Genomic DNA, 23683 nt, shown 5'->3' with positions numbered 1-23683 from the left:
TTCAAAAAGAACAAGTTTTATATTGATAATTCCATTGTCATGCCCAAAAATAACAGCAATACAAATTTATCAAATTGTTGTATACGACGCTAAATGTGTGAAATTCTCACATCTTGATCTCCTTATTATTGATTCCATGGTGCCATACAAAATTCAACAAGAAAATGTGCTCAAATCTGGGCTTTTATAGCATGTTGAAGCTCAATTGGATCGGTACAAAGTTCGACTCGGTTTGTCAGATGTTGAATGTCTGTTGGATCAGTTCGAAGTTTGATTGTAATGTGAATCACTTGAGATAAACGCCAGAATTTACATTTAGTGCTACAAAGAAATTATAAGACGCAGTCCGCATTGTAGGGTGTTCATGCATTTAACTAAACCTCTTTGCAGAAAACCAAGATGATACATCAATCCTTTCGCCTTCGCGTCCTACGGGGCACAATCTGAGAGAAGAAAATGGAAAAATGCACGTCATAAACAGTCAGGCTAAGTTAAGAACATGAGAAGGTGGCATCAGGAATTCAGGCCCGTGTTTTTGGAGTCAGCTGATATAAAATAATTAGAACAAAGAGATGTGCATCATTACTACGTTATAAGTCATTAATTAGAATATTTTCATCAACTTATAGGTCAATAGGTGCTAAGTGAAAAATCTTAACAAATCTAGTTAATAAGCAATAACGCTCTCTGAAAAAAAATCATAGTGTAGGACTTTAAAGGAATTCAAGGGCCATGTGCAGGAAGTATTATATCATCAACTCTGGACGATGGATGATTCTAATTTTTTTTAATAAAAAAAAACTAGAAACAAAAGCTCACAGCATCGCTACTCTTATTTATGACTTCGGATGTTGATACGTCCATCGCATCTTCACACCTTTTCTCTCTTTTTGCTGCAAGTGAAGAGAGTTTCAAGAAATTAGATGTCCTTACAATCTAGATACGCTATATGGGAAAAAGAGCAAATTCAGCAACTTAACATGAACTAAAAAAAAACAATTCAATAAAAGATCAGAAACAATTTAAGACAAAAAGTTTCAGTTCTAAATAATTTAAGTGGCGGGATGGAATGATCCAAGCTGACTCTCCTTAAGGAGATTAAATTATTACCAGCCTGGGGAAGTCCAATACAGAAGTCTCTGTTTTTTGGCAAACTTCCCTCTATGGACTCGTATCCAAATGCACCAAGATTTATTCTTTGATCATTTGCGGAAAAATCGCTGCCGTGATCACTACAAATTCAATAAAGAAGATTTCAGATGAGCAAAATATATAAATAAAAAACATGATAGTACTCAAGAAAGAGACCGATAAATGGATTTCTGCATATTCAGCTTTTTCTTCTGTTAAAAAATGAATAACAATGCTTATAACATAACAAACTCTCTAGACCATGTAGTTTGCAATTGCATACAACATAACAAATATTTAAAAAAGACGCAGACAACAATTCTTTCCATCCCCGTCTATGCACCTCAATGCATCGCGCTTCGCAAAGACACTGTTGCACTGTCAATCAAACACTAACCCATATCTGAACCGAACAAATAAATCACCACAGATTACTGTGGTATAAAGCCTTCCAAGCAAGGATATCAAAAGGATTCCAGTATAAAGATGTCCGTACTATGATCATGTGAGAAAACACAAGGAGGATTCCCACCCAAAAATTTCAATTTTCTTTATTAACAATTTTTCTCCACATTTTATTCCATACAATCATTAAACGAAAATGCACAGAAGAAAAAACAGAAGTAGGGTGCATAAGTTGGTGTTAGTGACAAGATTATTTCTTTCTTTTTTCTTTATGATTTTTGTAAGCCTCGCCAGGAAGGTCAATCCAATATATGAATTTGAAAAACAAAATGTGATCGAGCACAATATTAAACAAAAATAGGAAGATAAATCAAAGGAAATAAAAACATTAACAAGCACAACTGGGTGGTAGAACATTACCAAGAACTTGATGGGATATCATCCAAATGCTGTAGAATGATTTCAAAGTTATACTATATAGTTGCATTAATAAAAAAGGAAAAACATTCAAACACACTAGCAGATAAAAGCAATAATATTAAAGAAGGAATAAGGCAGTATTGATAAAATAGAGAATAAAAACTTAGAAAGCATTCTAACTATATTAATTATCAGAGCTCAGAAGACCCCATTTCTAAATATTTTCATTCCTAATGCCTCTTTTCATTGACAGAAGCTTACAAATGCACAAACACACATAAACAGTAGCTAAAAGGTATGTGCCTTCAAATTCAAGACACTAATCAGGGGTTATAAATTTGTTGGCATCAACAAATTTCACTTGAGCAACGGAAATGCCTCATTCGATGTATAATTTACAAGAAACAGGGGTAGCCATTGAAATAAGGTTATAGCCACATTTGCATATGTTTTCCAGAAATGAAAACATTTCAAGAAAACATAACCCAAAACATCATCATTTTAATTCTGCCTTTCACTATTACTAGAATCAATTCTATCATTATATTATATTTTAATCCTAAACATTGTAATCTGAAATTCTTAACCATCTACTAGTCATTAAAAAAATAAAATAATCTAACAAATTTTTACATTGAATTAAATCCACTATAAAAAATATCTACTTCAAAAACATAATCATATATCAGTGATCAGTATATCACATTCCCTAATTCTACTTCTAGAAATACATTTTCCTGAAATATTTTTCTACTCCATCGAGTAGAGAGTAAATACTTACAATTCCCCACTACTAACCATCCAAGTTTAGAATGTCAACCATCCTAATTCGTAGGTAATCTAGAAATAGCATATTATGTACCATGATACGAATTGGTACTTCGGAAAAGATTGGTATCAACATATGTTCTGCAGGATATACCAAATGACATATTCAATTACAATCAGTCACACGAGTAAAAAAATACATTAGAGGTAGACAAGATAAACAGTGGCAACCAAAAGAATTATGCTCTATATGACAAATAAAATAATGCAAGGAGATAGCTCTGTAATTTCTTTCATTGAAGAAAGTGTCAAATTTCAAGGTCCTGTACTGGTTGTGAATTCCATGGGGACAAAATGGAAATCAAAACTAGCAGTAGAAAAAGAATTCCAAATTCATTGAGTTTGACTAAGCAGATATAACAAAATAAGACTTGCAACTATTTTCTAGACACATCAACCAATGCCAGAAAGATTCCCGCCATCGAATACACAACTGTCAATGCATTATGGGGAAGGGAAGAAAAAGGACAAAATTTAATTTCAATTGCATACATGAGAAAAGCAAATGCAGTTTTGAAACAACACCTCCTCCTTTCAAGTATTCATGACTTGTGAGAAATTGTTGCTTAAAAATTGAGTACCGTGTTCAACACAAAAGAAGTTACCTGGTCTATGCCATTGATAGAATCAAGATCATCCATGATGCTAGAATGATAGCTGAAAACAAATAAATTCAGGATTCAATGAAACGACAAAAAATGTTCTCAACTTCACAGAAATGGCGGGTCCTCACCATATTTCAGAAGGAGGACATACTTTAAGATGCTTGACAACAAATGCGTCCCTGCTGGATTTGATAATCTATGTACTCCGTAAACAAAAAAAACCTATTACTAAAAAGCAATACAAAAAAAGAACAAAACAAAACATTGCAAATTATTTGCATCACTCACCTTGGAGCTACGATGATTCATGTGATCAGTTGCTCTCAATAAATTCGATGGTTCGGCACAAACACTGCTACATCTAGTAATAGTATCTTCTTTACTTTGACTACCCGTATATGCCTCTTTTTGAGCTAACAATGATCTTGATGCCTCTGAACCACAAGAGAATGAAAGTTTTGCGTCTACATTTTTTTGAATATCTTTAAAATTTCCATTTTCTACAGCGAACTTGTTATGCAACCCAGTAAATCCACGAGGGGAGGAGATCTGGTTCACTTTTTGGCTTGCATCAACCTCCTGATACGAGGTCTCAAACAATTCCTTATTTCCAGTGTGCGGTCCATCAAAATGATATTTTATTTTATTCAACTTTAAATCATCGGTATTTCCAGATTTAGCATTTATTTTACACTCCGTCCATACAGAATTCTTGTGTATCTGTTGCCCAGGATGTGCGTCACTGCCAAGCTATGGAAGGTAAATAAGAATAAATTCATCAAGCATCCTAACATAAACTAGTAAAAGATCACGCATAAGCATACCCTCAAGACCTCATTTTTGAGGCTAGATACCAACTTCTTAATAAAATGTGCATCGGCTCTATAACCATTTGAAGGATAAATGTTAGCCTGCACAAGAGATCGTCGAAATGAAAAAAAACAGCAGAAGAAATATCAATCATGCATTACAATATTATATATCAGCATGTCAACTTGCCTCCCTTGTCTTAGCTGGACCACTTTTATAGAGAGATGATGGAAGCAGAATTAGTCCAGTAGTGTGTGGCCCGCGAGCGTAATTGTTATTTAGAGAATTCAAAATAGAAATTCCTACATCTGATAAAAGATGAAGTTTCTGCAGTGTGGCAAGCGACAGGAAATATTAAAAGTATTGTAGCACAAGGGAAAGAAAATTGTGGTTGTAGGTGTCTAGATATGTGCTGTTTTGTACTTCTATACTTGAGCACAAAGATGTCCATTACCAAATAGCAGAAAACTTACTGGGGTCATCTGACCATCAACAGCATCCTCTGCCTTCTTGATTGCATGAAAAATACTTCGTAAAAACGATGAAACATTTGAGGAATGACATGAGTTGCTGTGAACTATATTTACATTTACTACTGCCTGCAAGGTGATGAAGAGAGGACTGCCACGAGAATAGTAAACAAAATCAAGAAAGAAGAGGCAAGAATAAGTGACCTAATAGATATTCCATCACCAAGAATAAAACTATTTGCACATGCATTCCGTTGCTGTGAAAATCAGAAACTTAGCAGTACCTCAGAAACTTAGCATAAATATCTTCATCTTGACAATCAGGAGCAGGAAAATCAGTATCATGAGCTAGAATGTGGATTAAAAACACAGCTAGGTATAGAGGGTCATTAGCTGCTTCTTTCATATTCATGGTTTCGTGTATCTGATCTCCTTTAGAACAGTTCCGAATATATTCTTCCAAATATTTCCTAGCCTGAAATCAAGATTTCAGAAAACAGCTATTCTAACAGGTAACTCATAATAAAAGACATTTATGCGTTTGAAGATATATGCACCTACATCATATCGCAGATCTTTTAGAGAATCCACAGCAGCAAATGAAAAGGCACATGCATATCTACTGGGCAACGACTGATTCCTCAATAACTTGTGTAGTTTGTTGACAAATGATCCACGTACCCAGGGAGATTTATCCTGAAAAACTCCGGGTAACAAAAATTAATTGTTGTTTACATTCTCCTACAATAAACTTCCTAAACACACAAAAATAACACATTCATTTGGGTTTCCATTGTTTTGTTTTTATCTAATAAAATACTACCAGCACCTCATAAACTCAGTTAAAATGGCCCCTTTCACTCAAAGAACAAGACTCGTGAGCATCATGAAACAAACACTGAGGACCAGGAGTAGCATGAGTTTCCAGCATTTAATTTCTGCAATGTGCTTGGTGAAAAAAATCACAGACCGATCTATCCAATTCTATAGAAGCTTGTCCACTAGATAACTACCACGTTGATATCAAATCTGATTACTAGTAAATGGAAAAGGTTGGAGTGATGAAAGGGTGGGAAGTCAGAGACAAAAGAATTGAAAGACTAATCAAAATCTTATTCTCCCAACGAAGTAAATGAAACGCCAGTGAAGATACGAGCAATCACAATAGAATATATCATTTGTTAACAGCCAGTATCTAACAAGGTGATCCACTTCTGGTAAAATAGACTATTTCGTAGACATTCTGGCTGCAGGCTTACTCATACAAATATATTATAGTGACTTTCAGTTGAGTTTAAATGTCTTTGTCTCAAGCTCTACTAACCTTGGATGTTAATACTGTTAAGCGAAAAATCTGGGGAGAGATATGCAATTCCCATTTCCTTGAAAGTCGAATGACAGACTTGGCTGCAGCTAATCGGATGTGGGACTCATCATATTTACTGGAAATACAAAAAAAGTCGAAGCATGTTATCTCACTTGGCCTGAAAGGAGGGTAAAATAGAGAATTGTGATTTTACAACAAGTAAAACGGAAGGCATTGGACAGGGAGTATGCATTTCTCAATAAAGCAACACAAAACCAGAATTAAAGAAAGGCTGATATGGAAGAATATCATAAAGGAGAGGATATCTATACAAAATCCAAAAGATTATGATAAGGAAGCCAAATAAAATCACTCAATAGCCAACCCACAAGCCTATAAAATTGTTTATGGCTATCCTCAGCATGGGATGGTACAATCAGAACATACATCCTTTTGTAACATTCGGAAAGATACTGCCAGCAAATGAAAGAATTAAAATTGTTTGCGAGTATCCTCAGTTCCTCACCATGGGATGGTACAATCAGAACATACATCCTTTTGTAACATTCGATGAATGATGTCCATCAAAAAAGATATTGAACGACTTGGAGTGGTACGTTTATGTGGTAAAAAGCTCCGTACAAGAGTTTTAAGCCCAAAAACCTGTAGGGAGAAAACGTTACTGGAATCTAAGGAGATAACAATTGGTTAAAATTCATAAAAGGAGAGATATCTTTAGTAACGTTTTTAAAACTCAATAAACAAAAGTGTAGCTAAAAAAAAAGTGACTGGACTATACACAATGGACTGTCAGGTTGCCCAAAATGTCATTCATAGGAAGATATAGAGCCATGGATATATCAATTTCACAGAGGACAAGAAGCAAGCATTTATTTGGCCATGACCTATAATAAAAAAAGGTCGCAAGCTCAAGTACTCCATGCTTATTCAAAATAAGCCAAAGAAAATATCAAAATAGTGTGGCAACAATATGGTTCATTTACAATATGCACTTCCGAAGATGCTTGAATGTCATTAAAACAATATACACAGAATATTTGATTCAAATAGAGAAAAATGTGTAAAAGCACTCTACACGTTGAAGGTGTATTATTACCACTTTATTTTTCAAATGTTTTTACTAATTTTCCCACTTCAAAAGAAAATGATCAGCCATTGGTTTTGTGTGTGTGTGTGTGTGTGTGTGTGTGTGTGGGGGGGGGGGGGGGGGGGGGGGGTGGTTGTTTCGTAACCCAAATGAACTACACATTTTTAGCACAAAAGGTTGCCAGCCAGCATAGTCGAAAAATTCATGTGCTCACCTTCAACTTACAGGAACTGCAACTTTCAGATGTTTCATGAAATAGAACATGATCCTTCGAAGCAAGAGCCTGATCATGGAGAACCCAAGAGAAAAATAACATGTGTCGGGTAAAATATACGACATGTAACATGACCCTGTCTAACAAGATGAGAGAGAGAGAGATGAATGATAATGAAGGGACACAGCAGACAATTACATCATTTTGTTGAAATATTTCCTCAACAATGTACTGTGTAATCAATTTTTCTTGGGCTTCAAATGCTGAAACAAAATGCTGAGCCACACAGCCTAAGGACTGCAAAACAGTAGGAGCATTCTGTCCATTGCATAAAGAATCCACAAGCATCTGGTTTCATAAACAGGAGGATAAAGATGAACATTGATAGACAGACATATGACAGATTTTATAAAATCTAGCAGCATTAATTTAATCAAAAGGCCAGCATTATAGAAGATTGACCTTGCAAAGTTCTGACAAAACAAACTGCTCAGACATATCAGCTAAGGCAGCAATAGCAGAAACAGCAAGTTTAGACTGTGCACGGGTTGCCTCCAAACACAATTTCGCCAAGGGAGTGTACATATCACTACACACATAGACATTACAATTTTACAAATTATTCAAAAGAACAATAGTCAAATTGGCTTAACTATGAATGATACTACGATTCACACAACAGACTTCTAAATGCTTCATCATTTCTTTAACATTTTCACCAGTTAATATTTAATACAAATGATTTATAAATTACCATTATTGTTATCTCTTTCATAGTTTGGCAGGAGGGAAACGAGTTTTGCGTAACATTAAAAAATTCACAAGCATAATGCCACTGTTAGTATCAACAACGAACCAATAGGCAAATCCTCAAAATATTCCCATCAATCGCTGCACAAGCTCACAGAAATTATGCAGTTCCTGTCAAGGTTGAGTTACTCAAGGTACAGAAGTCACAGATCAGATATGAATGGCTCAAAGGAACAATCTACTTGATCAAATGCACAAGCACATACTACATTTGGGTCTAATAAACATATAGAGCATTAATGTATATGGCTTTCACATTCAACACTTATTTAAAAAGTAATTTACACTGATTGCACTTGAAAAAAAATCCTTATTCTCAAAGTTTCTCAGCACAGTGAACCAAAACTTAGCTTCCTTATCCTATGCAGTCACTTTTAAAACCATTTTTTCAGCATCAATTGTACTTTAGCTTTAGTGCTAGCTGCATTTCCAGTCATATTGCATACTCAAATAATAAAAATAAAGTGATTTCTGTAGTAATTTCTCAAAATAACTTGATCTCAAAATGAATTCACAGAAAAATAAATGAATGAAATGTAGGGGCAACTGTCAATGTTAAAATGTTTTCTCAGACAAGTACACCCGGTAGCAGAAAAGGAAAGCGGCTTCCTAGCAATATTCAAAGAAGTATTTGATTGCGGCAAAGAATTCACAGAATATATTGTGAGAACCACATGCAACAGCTCTGTCCAGAACCAAACCCAAAAAACAAGATGGCAGTGGCACTATAGCCAATTTACTTGAAGTATTACCTGAGTTTAAAAGACAACTGAGCGCCCTCTTTGGTGAATATCTCAATCAGCTCTTCATTAAAAGGAATAACCTTTTCTGATAACAAAATCTGAAACTGCTTCTCCGAACCTCTAAGAAGTGATGGAAAGGCACCAATGATTGTCTACAGGTAAGGGATAAAATTGAGACTATCAGAATTTCCGCATAGAAAAGTACATCAATGAAAAGGTAAAAACACAAAGACGGACAGTGTGTTTTAATTCACGTCAGCAAATAAATACAAGCACAACACACCCATATAAACAAGCAACGAATTTAACAAAAATTAAACCACAGATGAGTATCACTTACCAAAAGAAGTTGTACAGAATAATCCTTCAGGCGCTTATTTTCAGCTTCATCACTAGAAAGACGATCTAAAATGTATTGCACATGCTTTGTGTTAAAAATGTTGAAAGAGGCCTTTGTGGAGAGTATTAGAAAAAATTCAGAAGATAGATTTTGTTTGCCAAGTTCTCTGAGATATTCATCCTGAAAAAGGAATTTATGACAAATAAGACATATAGAAAAAGTAAAATATCACAAGTAATTACACATGAACTCAAAGAATGAATATGAACTGGACTGTAACAAGAAACTCTTGAAGTGACAATCCACGTCGTAGTGTTATATATAACACTAGTCATTTTATATCTGTACTATTATTAATTGTGAGTGGCTTTAAATAACTACATTGGTCACCAAATAGAGGTATCCTAAAATACCCCTCTTTTTTACATTATTTTGTTTTCCTAAAGTAATGATAGAAAGCTATTGGTGTTATCATAAATAATATTTTTTTTATTTTCTATACAAAATTAAATGTGTCACAATTCCACTAAAAAATATTATTGACCAAAAATATGAAATTTAAATATTAAGTTCCACCAACTTTAAGGTGAAAATCACTCTAAATTATTTCCCAATTAATGGAAAGATGAAACCCAACCAATTTTAAGATGACAACCACCCTAAATTTATGTTATATTGATAGTAATAATTTCAAATAATTAGTAATTCACTTTCTAATTCTTCTCGATGTTGTGATTTAAGTTCGTGTAATGGTGAAGAGCAAATTAAGGCTCTCCACGAATTTAATAAAATTCATAACCTCTCTTACATCCTTATCGCAATTCCCCCAACCACCTCCTCATTAGGAAATTCCCCCAACCACCTCCTCATTAACTCTTCAATTTTTATTTTAAAAGTTACAGATCTAAATCAGAACAAAAGAGGCACTTAGCGATTTCTAAAATATAGAGAGTCCAAGGGATTTCAAATTTTAAGCCTCAATTTCAAACCATCCTAATTTACTTGAAGGGGCTATTTTTATTAAATCCAATATTAGATCATCTCATATATTCATATTTACATTAAATCTTTACCCTTATCCCAAAACACTTGATGCTCTTTTATTTCTATATTTCTCATGACCTTATTCCATTCCATTCACCAGTGAATGCAATAGCTATAAACTAACATACAAGAGACGATACAAAACATGAAAAAAAAGGACACAAAACTGATTAGAGAAATCTTGTATATAACATTAATGGGTTAAAAATATAGTGGATGTGATAAATCTTTGGCTGTTGTGGGGTGTTTGAAATTTCAACTCACCATGTTGGTCTGACAATCAAGAGCAACTTCTTTTCTAAATATCTGCTGGAACCCAATGGTTGTTCCTTTGTCAGTCAATTCCTTAAAGTAATCTTTTGCTTCGACAGGATCACAGAAGCACGCAGACATTTTCAAAACCAATGCCTCAAGTGTTCTTTCTGCATTCTCAGAACCATTACCCTCCAACGCGACAACCTTGTGACCAATGACATAAAACAGATTAATATCCATCAAAAAGTCTATATGTCTAACCAGATACAGTTAAACACACATGCACTCTTTATGCTACACTGAAGGGGAAGGAAATCTCCATTGTGGGGAACATAATCAACTACCAAATATCAGCAGCATATTGCATGAAAGTCTAGGAAAATTCAGTGACTTGAAAAGCAGAAAACAACTTGTGGTCGTGAAGTTATGCTGATGCAAACATAGAACCAGAGCCAAAGGGACGTGTGAACTCATTCAGATACGAAGTCTTACGAGCAACTATGATTATGCTTGTAATAGGAACTATGAAGCTGTTTGGCAACAGCTGGTTAGCTATTAACGTAGTTATAATCACATCAGCATGATCATTAAGCACATGAAGATGATGGATAGAAAACGGAACTACTACACTCCACTATACTTCTACAGAACCGCAGCTGATATTCTCACCAAGGCTCTACAAAAACAGTTTTAGATAGCATTTCTAAGCTAGCAATTATGGATATTCTGATGTTAAAAATGAGTATTATATTGTATATCCAACCTGTCAAGGAAAGCATATTGTTCCTAAATAGTATGTTATACCTCTGTTTTACACCACAAATCCAGGTAATCCTGCAGCCAATCTTGTAACCTAAAAGAATAAATAACAATGTTTTGATCGTGTCGCAAAAGGTATTAAAAAGAATTTTTTTTAAAAAAAAAACTATTCAATAGAGACACCTTCTTTTTTGGTGTAGAATGATTTTCAATGCTTTAACATGATGAGGATTGAAGATTGAGAACATTAATATCCAATGCTTTGTCCTTTCCTCGGTTGAAAGGGAAGTAGGAAACAGATCTGCTAGGACTAGTTCAAGGCTTTGAGGCCTGGGAAAGTTATAAACTGTAGTGTTTCACTTCACAGAAATCGATCAAAGCGATTTTACATTCATTTTCAACATAAGTAATCATACCTAAACTCCGGACAATCTTTTTCAAAACAAAGCATTAAAACTTTGCAAGGAATTTGTTCAATGTGTTCATTGAGAAAAGTGATCCCTGCTGCACACCTTGTGCAGTACTCCTGATATAGTTCTACCAACTTCTGCAATGCGGTCCTTCTAACTGATATCTAAATCATGGAAAAATAAAATAAATAAAAAAGCAGAGAAGGTTAGCTGACTGAATCATTAGAAACATTAAAGAAAATGTAACCTTCTTATCTCGAAGTCTTTCAGATGCTCCAGATATTAAATCCGAGGACACCAAATTTAGGTTAGTCTTCGCTAGATCACACGTCACTTTTACTGCTTCTGATCTCACTTTCTCGTCATGATCTAGCAGTCGACCATGAATAGCAGCTTCCCAGACCACAAACAGTTGCAATGAATTAAAAAGCACTAAAAAAGCAAAGCAAAAGTGTGCTGCAATGCACAGGTATTATTGAAGTTCTGACAGCTTACAGAGAACTTCAAGAGATTCACTCCCTGATGGATTGGTCAGGCAAAGGGATTTTGCACATGAAATAGCTGCAAGTCTCACTTCGGCTGATTTGTCAGAGAATCTATTCAAAAGCTCAATGAAAACAAGGCGATATTCCCTCGCAATGTGGTTCCCAGGCATTGATAAGAGCTTTCTAATTAAATTAACAGCTTTGATTCTGACATCAACTTGATCGGTCTGCAAGTTTTGTTAAATTTTATGCCATCAAATGCATCAAAACAGAGATCTACAGCGTAGACCACTTGTAAACTATTATCCCAAAAAATTGCTCTTGGAGAGAAACATAATGAGATTGTTAATATATAATATATATGTTTCAAAAGCAATGCAAAGACTGATAATTACAGTCAACTATGCAATCTCATAAGAATGTGATGACATGAACAAATCATGAGTTGTCATCTCCGAACAAGGATTTTTAGTACACATGAACTCTGAAGGGATTACAAACCAGTAATTCATGGGTCAAATTAGGTATGACAGACAGAAGCATTTGAGGAGCAATTTGGAACATTTGAAATATAATTTCATGGTAAAATTCTTTAACAACACTCCCAGCTGCATCTCTATTGAATATACATGAAGTTAGGAACTGGCATAAATAACGCTCCAGCTTTCCGTCACAATTTTCCAAAACAGAAACAGCCAGTGCAAATGAAGCAGAAGCTACACCCTGAAAAGGACAAGGGCAAGGAAACACTTGGAAGTATGCAAAAGTGAATTCTCAAATGGAATAGAAAGGGTAATTGAGCAAATGTGCAACGGTAACAAAGTAAACATTTTCTGTGGGTTAAACAGCAAACAGAAAATTATACGTCTACTTTGAGGACCCTATATCCATACATGTGTCCTCGTCGAAAAAAATTAAACATGAGCGAAACACAGAACCATTTAACATCTACCTTTCCCACTTTAATGAGATGCTGCAAAATCACATCTACGAGTGACTGAGTTATATTTGCTTCAAGATTAAGAGGATCTGAATGTGTGTCCTTTACTTTCTCCTCCAATATGCTTGTAATGATAGATGACATTGAATTGATCAAACTTTGAGGATGATCTTCCCTAAAAGAAAAAATTATTAAGTTAAAAACCTTTCGCGTAATTGATTTCAGCTTCCTGCCGTAGTACCAAACATGGAAACAGAACAATGAGAAACAAAGCAACAGACATTGTACAACATAAGGGCAGACAGCTGCTAGAGATTGAATGATAACAAAATATAGTGGAAAGAGAAACTATGGCATAAAGAAACTATGTGATTAGGTAATATGGTTGCCATTCATGAACTTTCTATCTTATATATTTGTGTACTCACTGACTAAAATAACTCGGGCTGTCAAATGATGAAGGAAATCCTTCAAGTGATCACCATAAGTCAGATCAGACTTCAGAAATTTATAGAAACATTTATTAGCAATCCCCAAATGCTTTCAAGAACAGATACGATGTACCTTTTACTCAATATGTTTGTGCTTTCAAGGCAGAGATGTTCGTTTTACTCAACAATTGAGCAGTGTTGACAGAACAGAGTCTTTTGTAGTATCAGCATGTCATAGAAAGAAAAGGCATTGTGCTAAAAGTAAGATAAGCATGAAAGTTCAAAGGGCTAGAATAAAACCTTCCTCTTCATGTAGAGTATATCAACAAAAAAATTCAGCAAGTAATCCAAGGTTATATTAATTCATCGATAAATAATTAAAATTCGGTACAGATTTAATGTGAATTTTATCTTTACACTTATATTACAATGCCAATAGAATGTGATTCCGGGCAAGCAGAAAAAAGGAGTCCCCAAACGTTGAAATTTTTGAGGTAGAAGATAACTTTGGGTTACAACAAGCACAAAAAAGTCCTCTCTGTTTTGTATATTGCCACATTACACTCCACAAAAAATTATGAAACCTGGATTCTGCTAACGTGATACATGCATTCATGGAATTATTCCATCTAATAATCAAACAAGAAACTATGATGTTCCTTACATCATTCTTCAAAAGAAAGATGACAGAATACCATAGTTTAAATTCTAGTTTCTTAGCATTTGTACCCCCTTTCAGATGAAACTTATAACGAGATACATCACTTATAATGAAGGCGGGTAAAATGTATTTTCACTACCAAGGAGAACAAAAGGAAAAGAAGACATGAAGAAGCAAACAGTACAGAAAAAGTAACAAGAAATAAAGGAAAGCAAAGAATGAGACAAACCTCACAACATTGAAGAAAGTTTTGAACAATTTCAAAACTAAATCTTCACATCCAGTGTCTAGCATCAGCACAAAAAACTGCAATTTAGCAACTGTCTCTAGTAATTTCAACCTCCTAGAGAAATATGGGCTTGCAATATCGTCAAGCTCGCCGAACAAACTTAAAATAAGTATAAATATGTCCTGAAAAGCCAAAAACAAAATGATCGTGCCCAGAACAATGCATATCATAAGCAGTTCAGCATGAATTACAATGAATTTCTTACCCTAAAAACTGCATCGCTAAATTCAGGATTTGGCGCAATTACCCTTACAATTTCACATAGACAGATGCCAACCAGCAGCTTAACATCTTTATCCTTGTGGTGGAGTAGGCCATGCCCAATGAGAGAATCACTCAATGGCTTAACTACCGATTTTAGTGATTCTGACTGTTTTAATTCCGGGAAGGTAGTTGTAGCTTCCTGCATGTACAATCAAGTTAACTGCCTACAGTAAAAAAAATTCATATTTCACAAAAAAATTGTAGTTTTTTTTCCAGTAAATCATGTCAGTTGGTGAAATTCAACAGTTGGATTAAACAGACAGAAAACTAGAGATTGAAAAACAAATTATGTCACTACAGTGTGATTTATGCGGCAGGTCCATTCACACTATAATATTGTTAATAATATGCATCTGGAAACCTTTATAACACAGAAGACTATTTTGGATGTGATTAACTGATCTCTGAAGACAAGAAAACTCTTAACCATAAGACAGATCTTGGTGATTAATGTGTCATTACCATATTGTAAAATGTTGTGAATACGTACACATCCTAACATATTTTCATTTAATAGGCAATCATATTATTGACTAGTTTGTTTAGCTCTATTTTTCCAATTTCGAATAAAATCTAAGTTTATGAGAGAAAAGTATAAAAAATGGGATACTGTTAGAACTTAGGAGGAAAAGTAGTATCAAATCAAACTTGTCGGGTATAAAAACCTAATGAAATTTGCAACTTGTAAAGCAAACAAAGGATGAATCCTCAAGTAAATACACCACATCTTTCACCCATTACAGCAAGTACACGCTAAATAATCATGCCAAGAACATGTCTATGTTAATTTTATTAGTCAAAGCCAGAAGGGAAATCGACACCAATAATTTGAGAGCAATATTAAGTAAAACCGCTTCTGTAGCAAATCGGAGTGCGCATTAAACAATAATCCAAATCTTTCTCCGTACTTCATTTTCTATTGGGAAGTCTACTAACAAGAACACTTCACGGGCGAAACAAGAATATCATAATAGATCAAGAGCGGCACATGAATATGCGAAATTAAATCTAGAAACGACAGATAAAGAGGGAAAGACGTTAGAATCGATTGTTTCTACTTTGAGTAATTTGACAAGGGAATCTTTGGTGGGGCGGGTCTTCGAGGCCGCGAGTTGTTTGCCTATCTTTGTTATCACCTCACGCGCCTTGTTGTCCTTCTCCTCGGCTCCGTTCGCCATTTTCAGTGGTGTGTGATTCTGTGTTTGGGGCGGTTCTTTTGAGAGGGGAAGATCCCGCGCGGTCAGTGGTGTCGAATTGAATATTTAAAATATTACTGAGAATTTTATGTCAATGAACAATAATTTATCAAAAATAATATCACTTTTACATAAGAATATAATAATAATTAATGAAAAAATAAATAAAATAAATCGTCATGCTTCTACGAATATTATAAATTATTATGATATCTATATATTGATTTTTCTTTTTTTCCATATTTTACATCATTCCTCAACAAAATAATGCTTTAAAGTAAGGTTAAATACGATATTCTGTGTCCAACTTTTGATGTCAGCTTGATTTACTTTCTATTTTAGTAAAATGATTCAACGGTTGAAAAACTATCTCAATCCAATTTTCATGGTTGGAGTCGTGCTAGTACGATGTAACTAGTCACCCTTTTACTAAAAGAAATAGACCAAAGCACATTTTAAATGGTACAAAAACATCGTATCGACTTTAAAAGGGTCCAAAATAAACCAGGACAGCATGGAAAAGCCACCTCAAGACAGATTGAAATCTAATGTGTTATTCTTCTAGAATGTAAGGTTACCCCTCAAATACATAGTCGTTGGATGATAAACAAAAAGCAACACAGTCAGAGAACTATCCTTATGCACATCTCTTCCACGATCTTTTTACAAGAACAAGAACAGAGAGAACACAGGCAGCATACACAACAAATGCTTCTCACTACATATTCTCTAATGTGATATTACTTAAATGTAAGAGATCAAAACTATAACGAAAGGTATTGTGACGGAGACTGCTCTCTAACAAAGGCTAATATATACTAAGAAATGAAGAACACTCCAAAGCAAGTACTTGGAATCTGCATTTCTCGGTACATTCATCTTAAGAAATCAAGATATGCCAAGAATCCCCCAAGTCATTTATTTTTTGTTGACCAGTGCACCATTGCGTCAATCAGCGACTCGCATATCCTTGGGTAAAACTATCGTTATAAACCATAAACCTGCTCTTTATCTGTCCTCATCTGATTCAAAGGGAAGAAGACAACACATACCGTTCATATCCAAGGTGGAGTGTGCGGTTTTGGGGGGTAGTGTTCCCATCCATTTTCGGGTTCTTTTCGTTTTCCACCAAAGCCTGAACTAATTGTGGGTTGGGAAGTGGACAGCAGCTGCTCATCCATTGGTCCAGCAGGGCCTGAATTTAAGAACAGTCCCAAGCCTGTAGGGTCCTTATTCCCTCCTTCCATTGTTGTTCCAGAATTGAGATCTAACATCCTCCTTGAGGAACCTACGGCGTACGAAAGACTCGAGTGGGTTGTGTTAAGAAAAAATGGTGGTTGAGAGAAAGCAGTTGGAAGCGCTGAAGTTGGGCCAACAATTTGGGGGATAAAAGGGGCTCCTCTAGAATCCACCATGTAAGGATAAGGTCCCCCGGGTCCGTAGATTGTGGAGGAGAAAGGCAATCCATGTGCAGGTGCAGGTGCAGGTGTAGGTGCGATGTTACTGTAACCATAAAACGTAGGGTGAACATATGGAAGGACGGATCCCATTCCCAGAAAACTACCTGTTCTCCCCGAGTTAATGTCAAAAGCAAGCTCTGAAATTTTGCCATTTGGGACAGGTTGAGTTCGAGATGCAAATTCTTTATGATTGACCTCCACTCTTGCGCCCAAGATGGATATTACCGAGTCATCTGATTTCACACTTCTGGGAAAATTGAGATTTTGAGAGTTCTCACTAAAGTGGGAATGATCGAAAGAATCATTGGTAAAAGATGGATGATCATTCAGATCGATATTCTTTAAAGAATGCTGCTTTAATGAAGAAGTTGAAGAATTTGACAGACTCTGTAGAAAATATCCATGGGGAAAGAGCTGCCGGGCCCTCCAGTCTGTCGGCCCACCTCCAACTTCACTTGCAAGATTCAGGTCCAATTCAATATGTTCCGATCTTGATTTTATTTCCACAGAAGAGTCCCCGGATGGAAGACTCAAAGATGTAAGGACTTGTTTATCTGTGGATAGGTCTTTAGTTATTCCATCTCCACTTTCCGCCACATTCAGATCAATATCAAGAAATTCTTGTCTATGCTTTGAGTTGCTGCTTCTCACCCCGTTGGAAAGATCCTTATCAATATCAGGCATTCGGCGAGAAGATGCAGGTCGAAAAGCACTTGTGGAAGCAGAACCTTTCCAGCCAAGATTCCCTTCAAATTGTAAAGGAGCTGTAGGGAACCCAGGAGCTGCTACTGGTCTTGAAGCAGAAACAACAGAGACCGGTGCAGAAAATTGATTCATAGGGCGGTCAGCATCTTCTGAACAAACCTCCACATTTAGATCAAAGCTACACAGACCTTTCTCTTTATTTGTCTCTTCTTGAGACGCCTCGGTGACTTGAGAGATTTCAACATCTTGGATGCCATTTGTTGGCTCGGCATTTATGTCTTTAGAGCTAGCAGAAGATTCTTCCTGTCCTGAAGAAGCTTCAGCAGACAGATCTGGGTCATTTGCTGTATCTTTTGATGAACCACCACTAGCATGGGACCGATTTCCGCTCACGGAGTCGAGGCTACAAGATGGCTGCACATTTTCTTCTGGCAGTTTCTCAGAACTACAACTTTGTTCCCTGTAATCCACTACTTCTCTCTCTACTTCAATGGCAACTTGCCTAGCAAATTCCAAAGGATCTAAAAGTCCATAGTCTAGGGTTACAGTAGACTTCTTGCCTGATGGCTCCTGCTCTTTATTCATATCTTTTTTGAAAATACTGTAATCAGTCGCCAGAACATAATCACGAATGCGCAGGTCATGTCTTTTGCTCTTTCCATCATCTTCATTCGGTAGCAAGACTGTCCTTTCATCCTTGAGATTTTCCTGATAATTTTTTCCACCGGAGCTCCACAACACATGATGGTTAAATTCGCCCCCTTCTTTAGTATCAAATGAACTTGAACTTTGTCTTCGATTTGCAAGTCCATTGCTCATGGCAACCTTTCCATCAAAGTCACTTGCCTTTTGATCAATGCACGTTGAACCTTCATGACACAAGTTTTTATCACCGGAAACAGAAAGGGAAGTCGATTCGGTCAAAGAATTCATGGGATCTGCAGCATCCAAACTAGAAGGAAATGGGATTTCTTCAGGTAACTTGGGCTCCTTTGGAAACCTTAATTTCCATGGAGAACTCCCAATCTTTTTGACATCTTTCACATCACTAATCCCCTCCAACTCACGACACTTTCCAGAAACATCTAGACAGGATACTGTCGCTGAGGTAGCACCTTTTGGTGGAAGTACAGGGGGCTCTGTGGTAGGATTGGAGATGGAAGGTGAACTGATATGATCTAAAGGCATGTCATCTGTAAGTAGGGGATCTAAGAGCGTGTTTGAATTTGGTTCACTTTCAACTGGACCAGGATGAAAACCATCTGTACATGTAGCAGTCTCTGATACTCTTTCTTTACCAGGAGCTTTATTGGAAGGGGACATCTCTCTCAAACAATATTCCAAAGCATCTTTTGTTGCAATGTTTACACATTTCCCCATTCCACCAGCGGTCAAATCTTCATTTGTTTCAACATCTGATACAGAATCACCAGATGTTTTTTTATCATCACCTGCTCTCTTTTTTTCCCAGCTTTCAAACAGCACTCGAGCTTTATCCTGAACCTTCAAACTATTGTGGGAACGGAGATCATTGACAACAGTCCAGATTTCAGAAGAAAACATTCTTTCATTGTCGTCATGAAGTTTTTCCAGTACTTGTAACAAATGAGTAATTGATTGTTCGACAAAGCTGTCACTAGCTTCATTGCAGTACTTCTGGGCATCCTTTAACCACTTAAATATAAATTGAAGTCCATCTAACTGAATGAAAAGATTAAGACAGTCCTTATTCTCAGTGGCAGCTATAGCCCTGGCAACTGCCGACCACTGCCTGGTCGCTTCACCAACATTTTTCACACGGAAACCTATATCATTCATCATGACTGTCACAAGTTCCCTAACTCGAGAAGGTACCGTAAGCCCATTGTTCATTTCAGCCAAAGTAAAAAAGTCTTCGAGAGTCATAATTTTCATAAGTTAGGACTCCAATTAGCTACAGCATTCACGTGCATCTTCTTAGTTCTGCCACCTGAAACAATTAAAAGAAAAAAGGTTAAGACATAAACATGCCACTGTCAAATGTCAATCTAATACCAGTTGAATAACAGAATAGAGGTCATACGTAATAAATTTATATCAATCCAATTTTACTTTTCATTTCAATAAAGATGGAAGTGAACGACTTGACGGATATAGGGAGTAATAGGGGAGAGAAGTAAATTTTGCCTTTATCTATGGAAAGTGTGATACAATAATAAAGATTTGAAAATCCAAATAGTAGTCGCAAGGTGGTTAGACAATTTTCTTTAGAGGAACAAAGAGACTGGACACAGTGTCAGTGGTCATAAATTATTCAAATAGAAGTGAATGGCTGGAGAGTATTACCATCAAACTTTTTCTTCAATAGAAAGTATCCCAGCATTTCATTTAGGCAAACATGTTCATCACTAAAGCTATTGCCCTAGCATTGACCTCGTGTAAGTCAATATGAGAAACTCAATAAATGCTCTACATTAGCAATTAGGAGAATAAGGGATACATCATTAGAAATTCACCCGATGAGTACAATAATTTATTATTAACCCAAACAAAAAATAAGAAGCCTGATTGGTAAGTCATATGTTCAGTCACGCATTCTTTCAATGCCAAGGCATGACATATCAGAACAAGTGAACAAGAAAACTTGTCATTCCCCAAAGATGTTCAGAAAATCGCAAGGCCTCACTCTTGAGCAAATTTGGATCGACTAATTACCTAAAATTCCAAGCTGCAGATGAACATCCTTACCAATGAAAAGCAGTGATTGGCACTAGCAACTAAAGGATATTGAATGCATGGACTCAAGACACTTTACCATGTTGGGCAGATGAATCCAACACCGAGAAAAGTTTTATGCTTTGTTTGAAAGAGTGTGGTGATAAGTAGAAAACCTAATTAATATATATAAAAAAGGATGAGACATGAAGTGCTAGAGACCTAAAAACTATAGATGCTAAACTCCCCAAATTCTTTACTTTTATTTTGTGAATTTTTTAGCAAAGTTGAGCCATCACAATTTTTTTTCCAAGGAACAAACGTAATAAAAAAGGGAGCCACCACAAACTCGGGAAAAATCAAAGTGCTTGAAGAGTGAAGACCTTCAACGAGTGCCTCGAACTAACTTCCTTCCAAAAATTTATTGGAAGATTCGATGATGACTATGCCAATTTTAGAACAAGATTTTGGGAATTCTGTGAAAATGGCATCAGTCGGGAGGGATATCCATTGAAACTAAGGATAAATCACAGAAACAAGAAAATAATCTTCAATTAGAAAAGTGCACACGCTTGAAATTTGCTCCTAAGATTTTCTCCACTGCAAATTGAAGAAAATTAAGGATAAACAATTTTTATAACTAGATAAGAGGAGGGGATGATAAGTACCTCGGATTCAACTAACGTCTGCTTTAAGAAGTAAAATGTCAACAAAAAACATGCAATATTTCACGTGTCTACAAGTTACACAATACCAGAGGGATCTATAAGCATGTTACTGCACATCTTGAAATGATAAATGCCGTAAGAATACAGTTTAACAAAGAGAAATACTAGTAATGACAGAAAATTTTAAAACTCACGCAATGTCAGGTAGACTACAGTTATTAGTTACTGCAGGGTCCAGCTCGACAACTTCCATGTGTTTTTCGATATAAAGCATATATCTGCAGTATTCATAGCACTCACAAGAGTTTGAGTATTTAATGATGATAGGGCAAAGAGAGCTCAGAGAACAAAACTCAGAAACAGCAAGGGTCTAATTTCTTTTTACCATTAATATTATACATGCATAAAAAGTCTGAAGATGCAGCGAAGTGGCAAACTTAAACAAAGGAAAATGAGAGGATAAGCAATTTCCCAAAATTCCATGATCAAAAGTTGAAAATATCATGAAGTAGAACAGAAGCAATTTCAAGCTATTAATTTAATGCAAATTCCAAGCTACTAAATGAAAAGCAAAAATCCATAGATCGCTCTCTTGGAATAAATTTACAAAGGTAAGTGATGGTTCCAAAAACCATAATGATATGCATGAGAGGATAAATCTAAATGGTTGGAAAGTTTTAACACTTCACCAATGCAGCCAATTCTGAAAACAAGCTAGAATTATTTCAACATGAATTACGTTCTGAAACAGCAGATAAATTGTGAAAAGGAAATAAATTTAGAAGGGCGAACTGGATACTTAGATCAGATGATTAAACTTTCCCATTTCCAGATCAAAGACACCTCTAAACAACAAAATCTAAATTAAACTGCATCGATCAAACTAAAGCTAACAATTCAAGACCCGCAAAATTCACAAAAATTAAAGGATTCAGTAAGACCATGAAACGGACAGAAAATCTAAAACAAAACACAAAAAATTAACGAAAGAACAAACCTTTAAACAAAACCCTAGATAAAATACTTTCGGGTTAGCGCTTCATTTGTATAAAATATGCTTATGCACGCAATTAATAGGAAATACGTGCACAAAATCGAGTACGTGTTGTTATAATAAATGCAGCAAAATAGAAAATATAAATCAACATAATCCTCACCAAGAAGAGCGAAAATTGGAAAAAAAAATTACTAGAAATTCAAGAAAGCAAATCGGGCCATCACCTCTTCCCAAAACTTTGAAATTTCCAACTCCAAGCTCCAGCCTCCTTTCCGCTCGCCCGAATCTAGTGCTTCGATTTCTCCACAGATGAAAATTTGAAAAAATACGGAAGAAAAATAATAAAATCTCTCCCGTCTCTGCTCAAACTTTACGAACTCTGAGGCTTCTTCCTCATCATCATCTTTGCTGAAATTACTTCTCTACTTTTCAGAATTTCTTCTTCTTTTTTTAGTATGGTTTTTTTTAAATATTTGCTCAGAAAAAGTCTGCTGATTATTTTGTTCATTCAGAGTTCACAAGTGGGCATCAAACACGTGACCATCACCTGAGCCCGTCTTGCCTTGTAAACGGGCTGACCCACGTCGCTTAAAATATTAACCCGACCGATACAAAAACGTTTGACCTATTTCAGTTATTGGACAAATGACTAAAAAAAGTCCACCAACTCAATCCATTAATTTTGCAGGTCCAGGTCTGATTTGTTTTTTTCCTTGATCACTATCGTCTCATTTATTTATTTATTTTTTGAAATCAACTATAATAACATTAATTCAGGAAGTCCCGAGATACAATGTTTACAAGCCACGTGGGTAGATCGTCATTAACACAACTAATGAAGCTATTACGAGACAAAGCTTTGCGAGCTAAAATGTGAGCCACTTCGACGGCCTTTCTTCGCACATGTTGGAAGAAATGAAAATTTGGAAGCTCTAACATTGTTTCGATTTCCAAGGCAAGAACCCCAGCAGATCCAAGATCTTCTACGTGGGAAAGGACCATCGTAACATCTTCCAATGAGTCAGAAAATATACAAACATTTAATAGCCCAATCCGGAGAAATAAGTTCATCACGCTTCTGATTGCCAACAACTCCGCACAAGTAACTGAACATGGACATCTGATAGGGCTAGCTTGCGCACCACAAACCTTTACCATTGTATTACGCACCACCGCCCCAACGCTAAATTTGTTGTTTCTAATATCAAAGTCTGCCTCAACATCCAACCTAAAAT

The 23683-nt window shown here is 35.8% G+C and overlaps 2 protein-coding genes across 9 annotated transcripts; both read right to left on the bottom strand.

Annotated features, from left to right (window-relative positions):
- Window positions 1–15975, bottom strand: LOC142552919 (sister chromatid cohesion protein PDS5 homolog B). Of its 4 annotated transcripts, XM_075662835.1 has the most exons (30): window positions 15787–15975; window positions 14670–14867; window positions 14405–14586; window positions 13096–13258; window positions 12645–12866; window positions 12154–12370; window positions 11906–12051; window positions 11665–11822; window positions 11432–11578; window positions 11294–11342; window positions 10499–10693; window positions 9191–9370; window positions 8860–9002; window positions 7760–7886; window positions 7496–7645; window positions 7298–7366; window positions 6502–6638; window positions 5994–6111; window positions 5231–5365; window positions 4954–5144; window positions 4673–4820; window positions 4389–4526; window positions 4214–4300; window positions 3678–4139; window positions 3518–3585; window positions 3390–3441; window positions 1957–1985; window positions 1111–1232; window positions 820–893; window positions 1–443 (listed from the first exon to the last, which is right to left on the bottom strand). In XM_075662835.1, exons 1-30 carry the CDS (start codon window positions 15904–15906, stop codon window positions 408–410), a joined length of 4263 nt encoding a protein of 1420 aa, XP_075518950.1. In that variant the 5' UTR covers window positions 15907–15975; the 3' UTR covers window positions 1–407. The 4 variants fall into 4 exon arrangements, with proteins under 4 accessions (XP_075518950.1, XP_075518952.1, XP_075518951.1 ...); XM_075662837.1 differs by lacking the exons at window positions 14405–14586; window positions 14670–14867; window positions 15787–15975 and adding an exon at window positions 13648–14374; XM_075662836.1 differs by lacking the exons at window positions 1–443; window positions 820–893; window positions 1957–1985.
- A 934-nt stretch (window positions 15976–16909) lies between these two features.
- LOC142552918 (uncharacterized) lies at window positions 16910–22942 on the bottom strand. Of its 5 annotated transcripts, XM_075662831.1 has the most exons (4): window positions 22673–22942; window positions 21646–21729; window positions 20415–20490; window positions 16910–20058 (listed from the first exon to the last, which is right to left on the bottom strand). In XM_075662831.1, the coding sequence occupies exon 4, from the start codon at window positions 20001–20003 to the stop codon at window positions 16980–16982; it is 3024 nt and encodes a 1007-aa protein (XP_075518946.1). In that variant the 5' UTR covers window positions 20004–20058; window positions 20415–20490; window positions 21646–21729; window positions 22673–22942; the 3' UTR covers window positions 16910–16979. The 5 variants fall into 5 exon arrangements, with proteins under 5 accessions (XP_075518946.1, XP_075518947.1, XP_075518948.1 ...); XM_075662832.1 differs by lacking the exon at window positions 20415–20490; XM_075662833.1 differs by lacking the exon at window positions 21646–21729.
- Window positions 22943–23683: the final 741 nt, after the last annotated feature.

The sequence above is a fragment of the Primulina tabacum genome, chromosome 8, assembly GCF_025594145.1.
Source record: "Primulina tabacum isolate GXHZ01 chromosome 8, ASM2559414v2, whole genome shotgun sequence".
Taxonomy (NCBI): Eukaryota; Viridiplantae; Streptophyta; class Magnoliopsida; order Lamiales; family Gesneriaceae; genus Primulina; species Primulina tabacum.
This window is presented reverse-complemented; position numbering and strand designations above follow the sequence as displayed.

What these genes read in the sequence shown, in the direction of transcription:
- LOC142552919 (XM_075662835.1), bottom strand. Translation starts at nt 15,906, where the DNA reads ATGGCGAACGGAGCCGAGGAGAAGGACAACAAGGCGCGTGAGGTGATA. An exon ending in TCTGATTGTACCATCCCATG is followed by an intron (nt 6,112 to 6,501) that starts GTGAGGAACTGA and finishes TTGTATTTCCAG; the next exon opens with TAAATATGATGAGTCCCACA. An exon ending in TAACAGTATTAACATCCAAG is followed by an intron (nt 5,366 to 5,993) that starts GTTAGTAGAGCT and finishes GGAGTTTTTCAG; the next exon opens with GATAAATCTCCCTGGGTACG.
- LOC142552918 (XM_075662831.1), bottom strand. Translation starts at nt 20,003, where the DNA reads ATGAAAATTATGACTCTCGAAGACTTTTTTACTTTGGCTGAAATGAAC.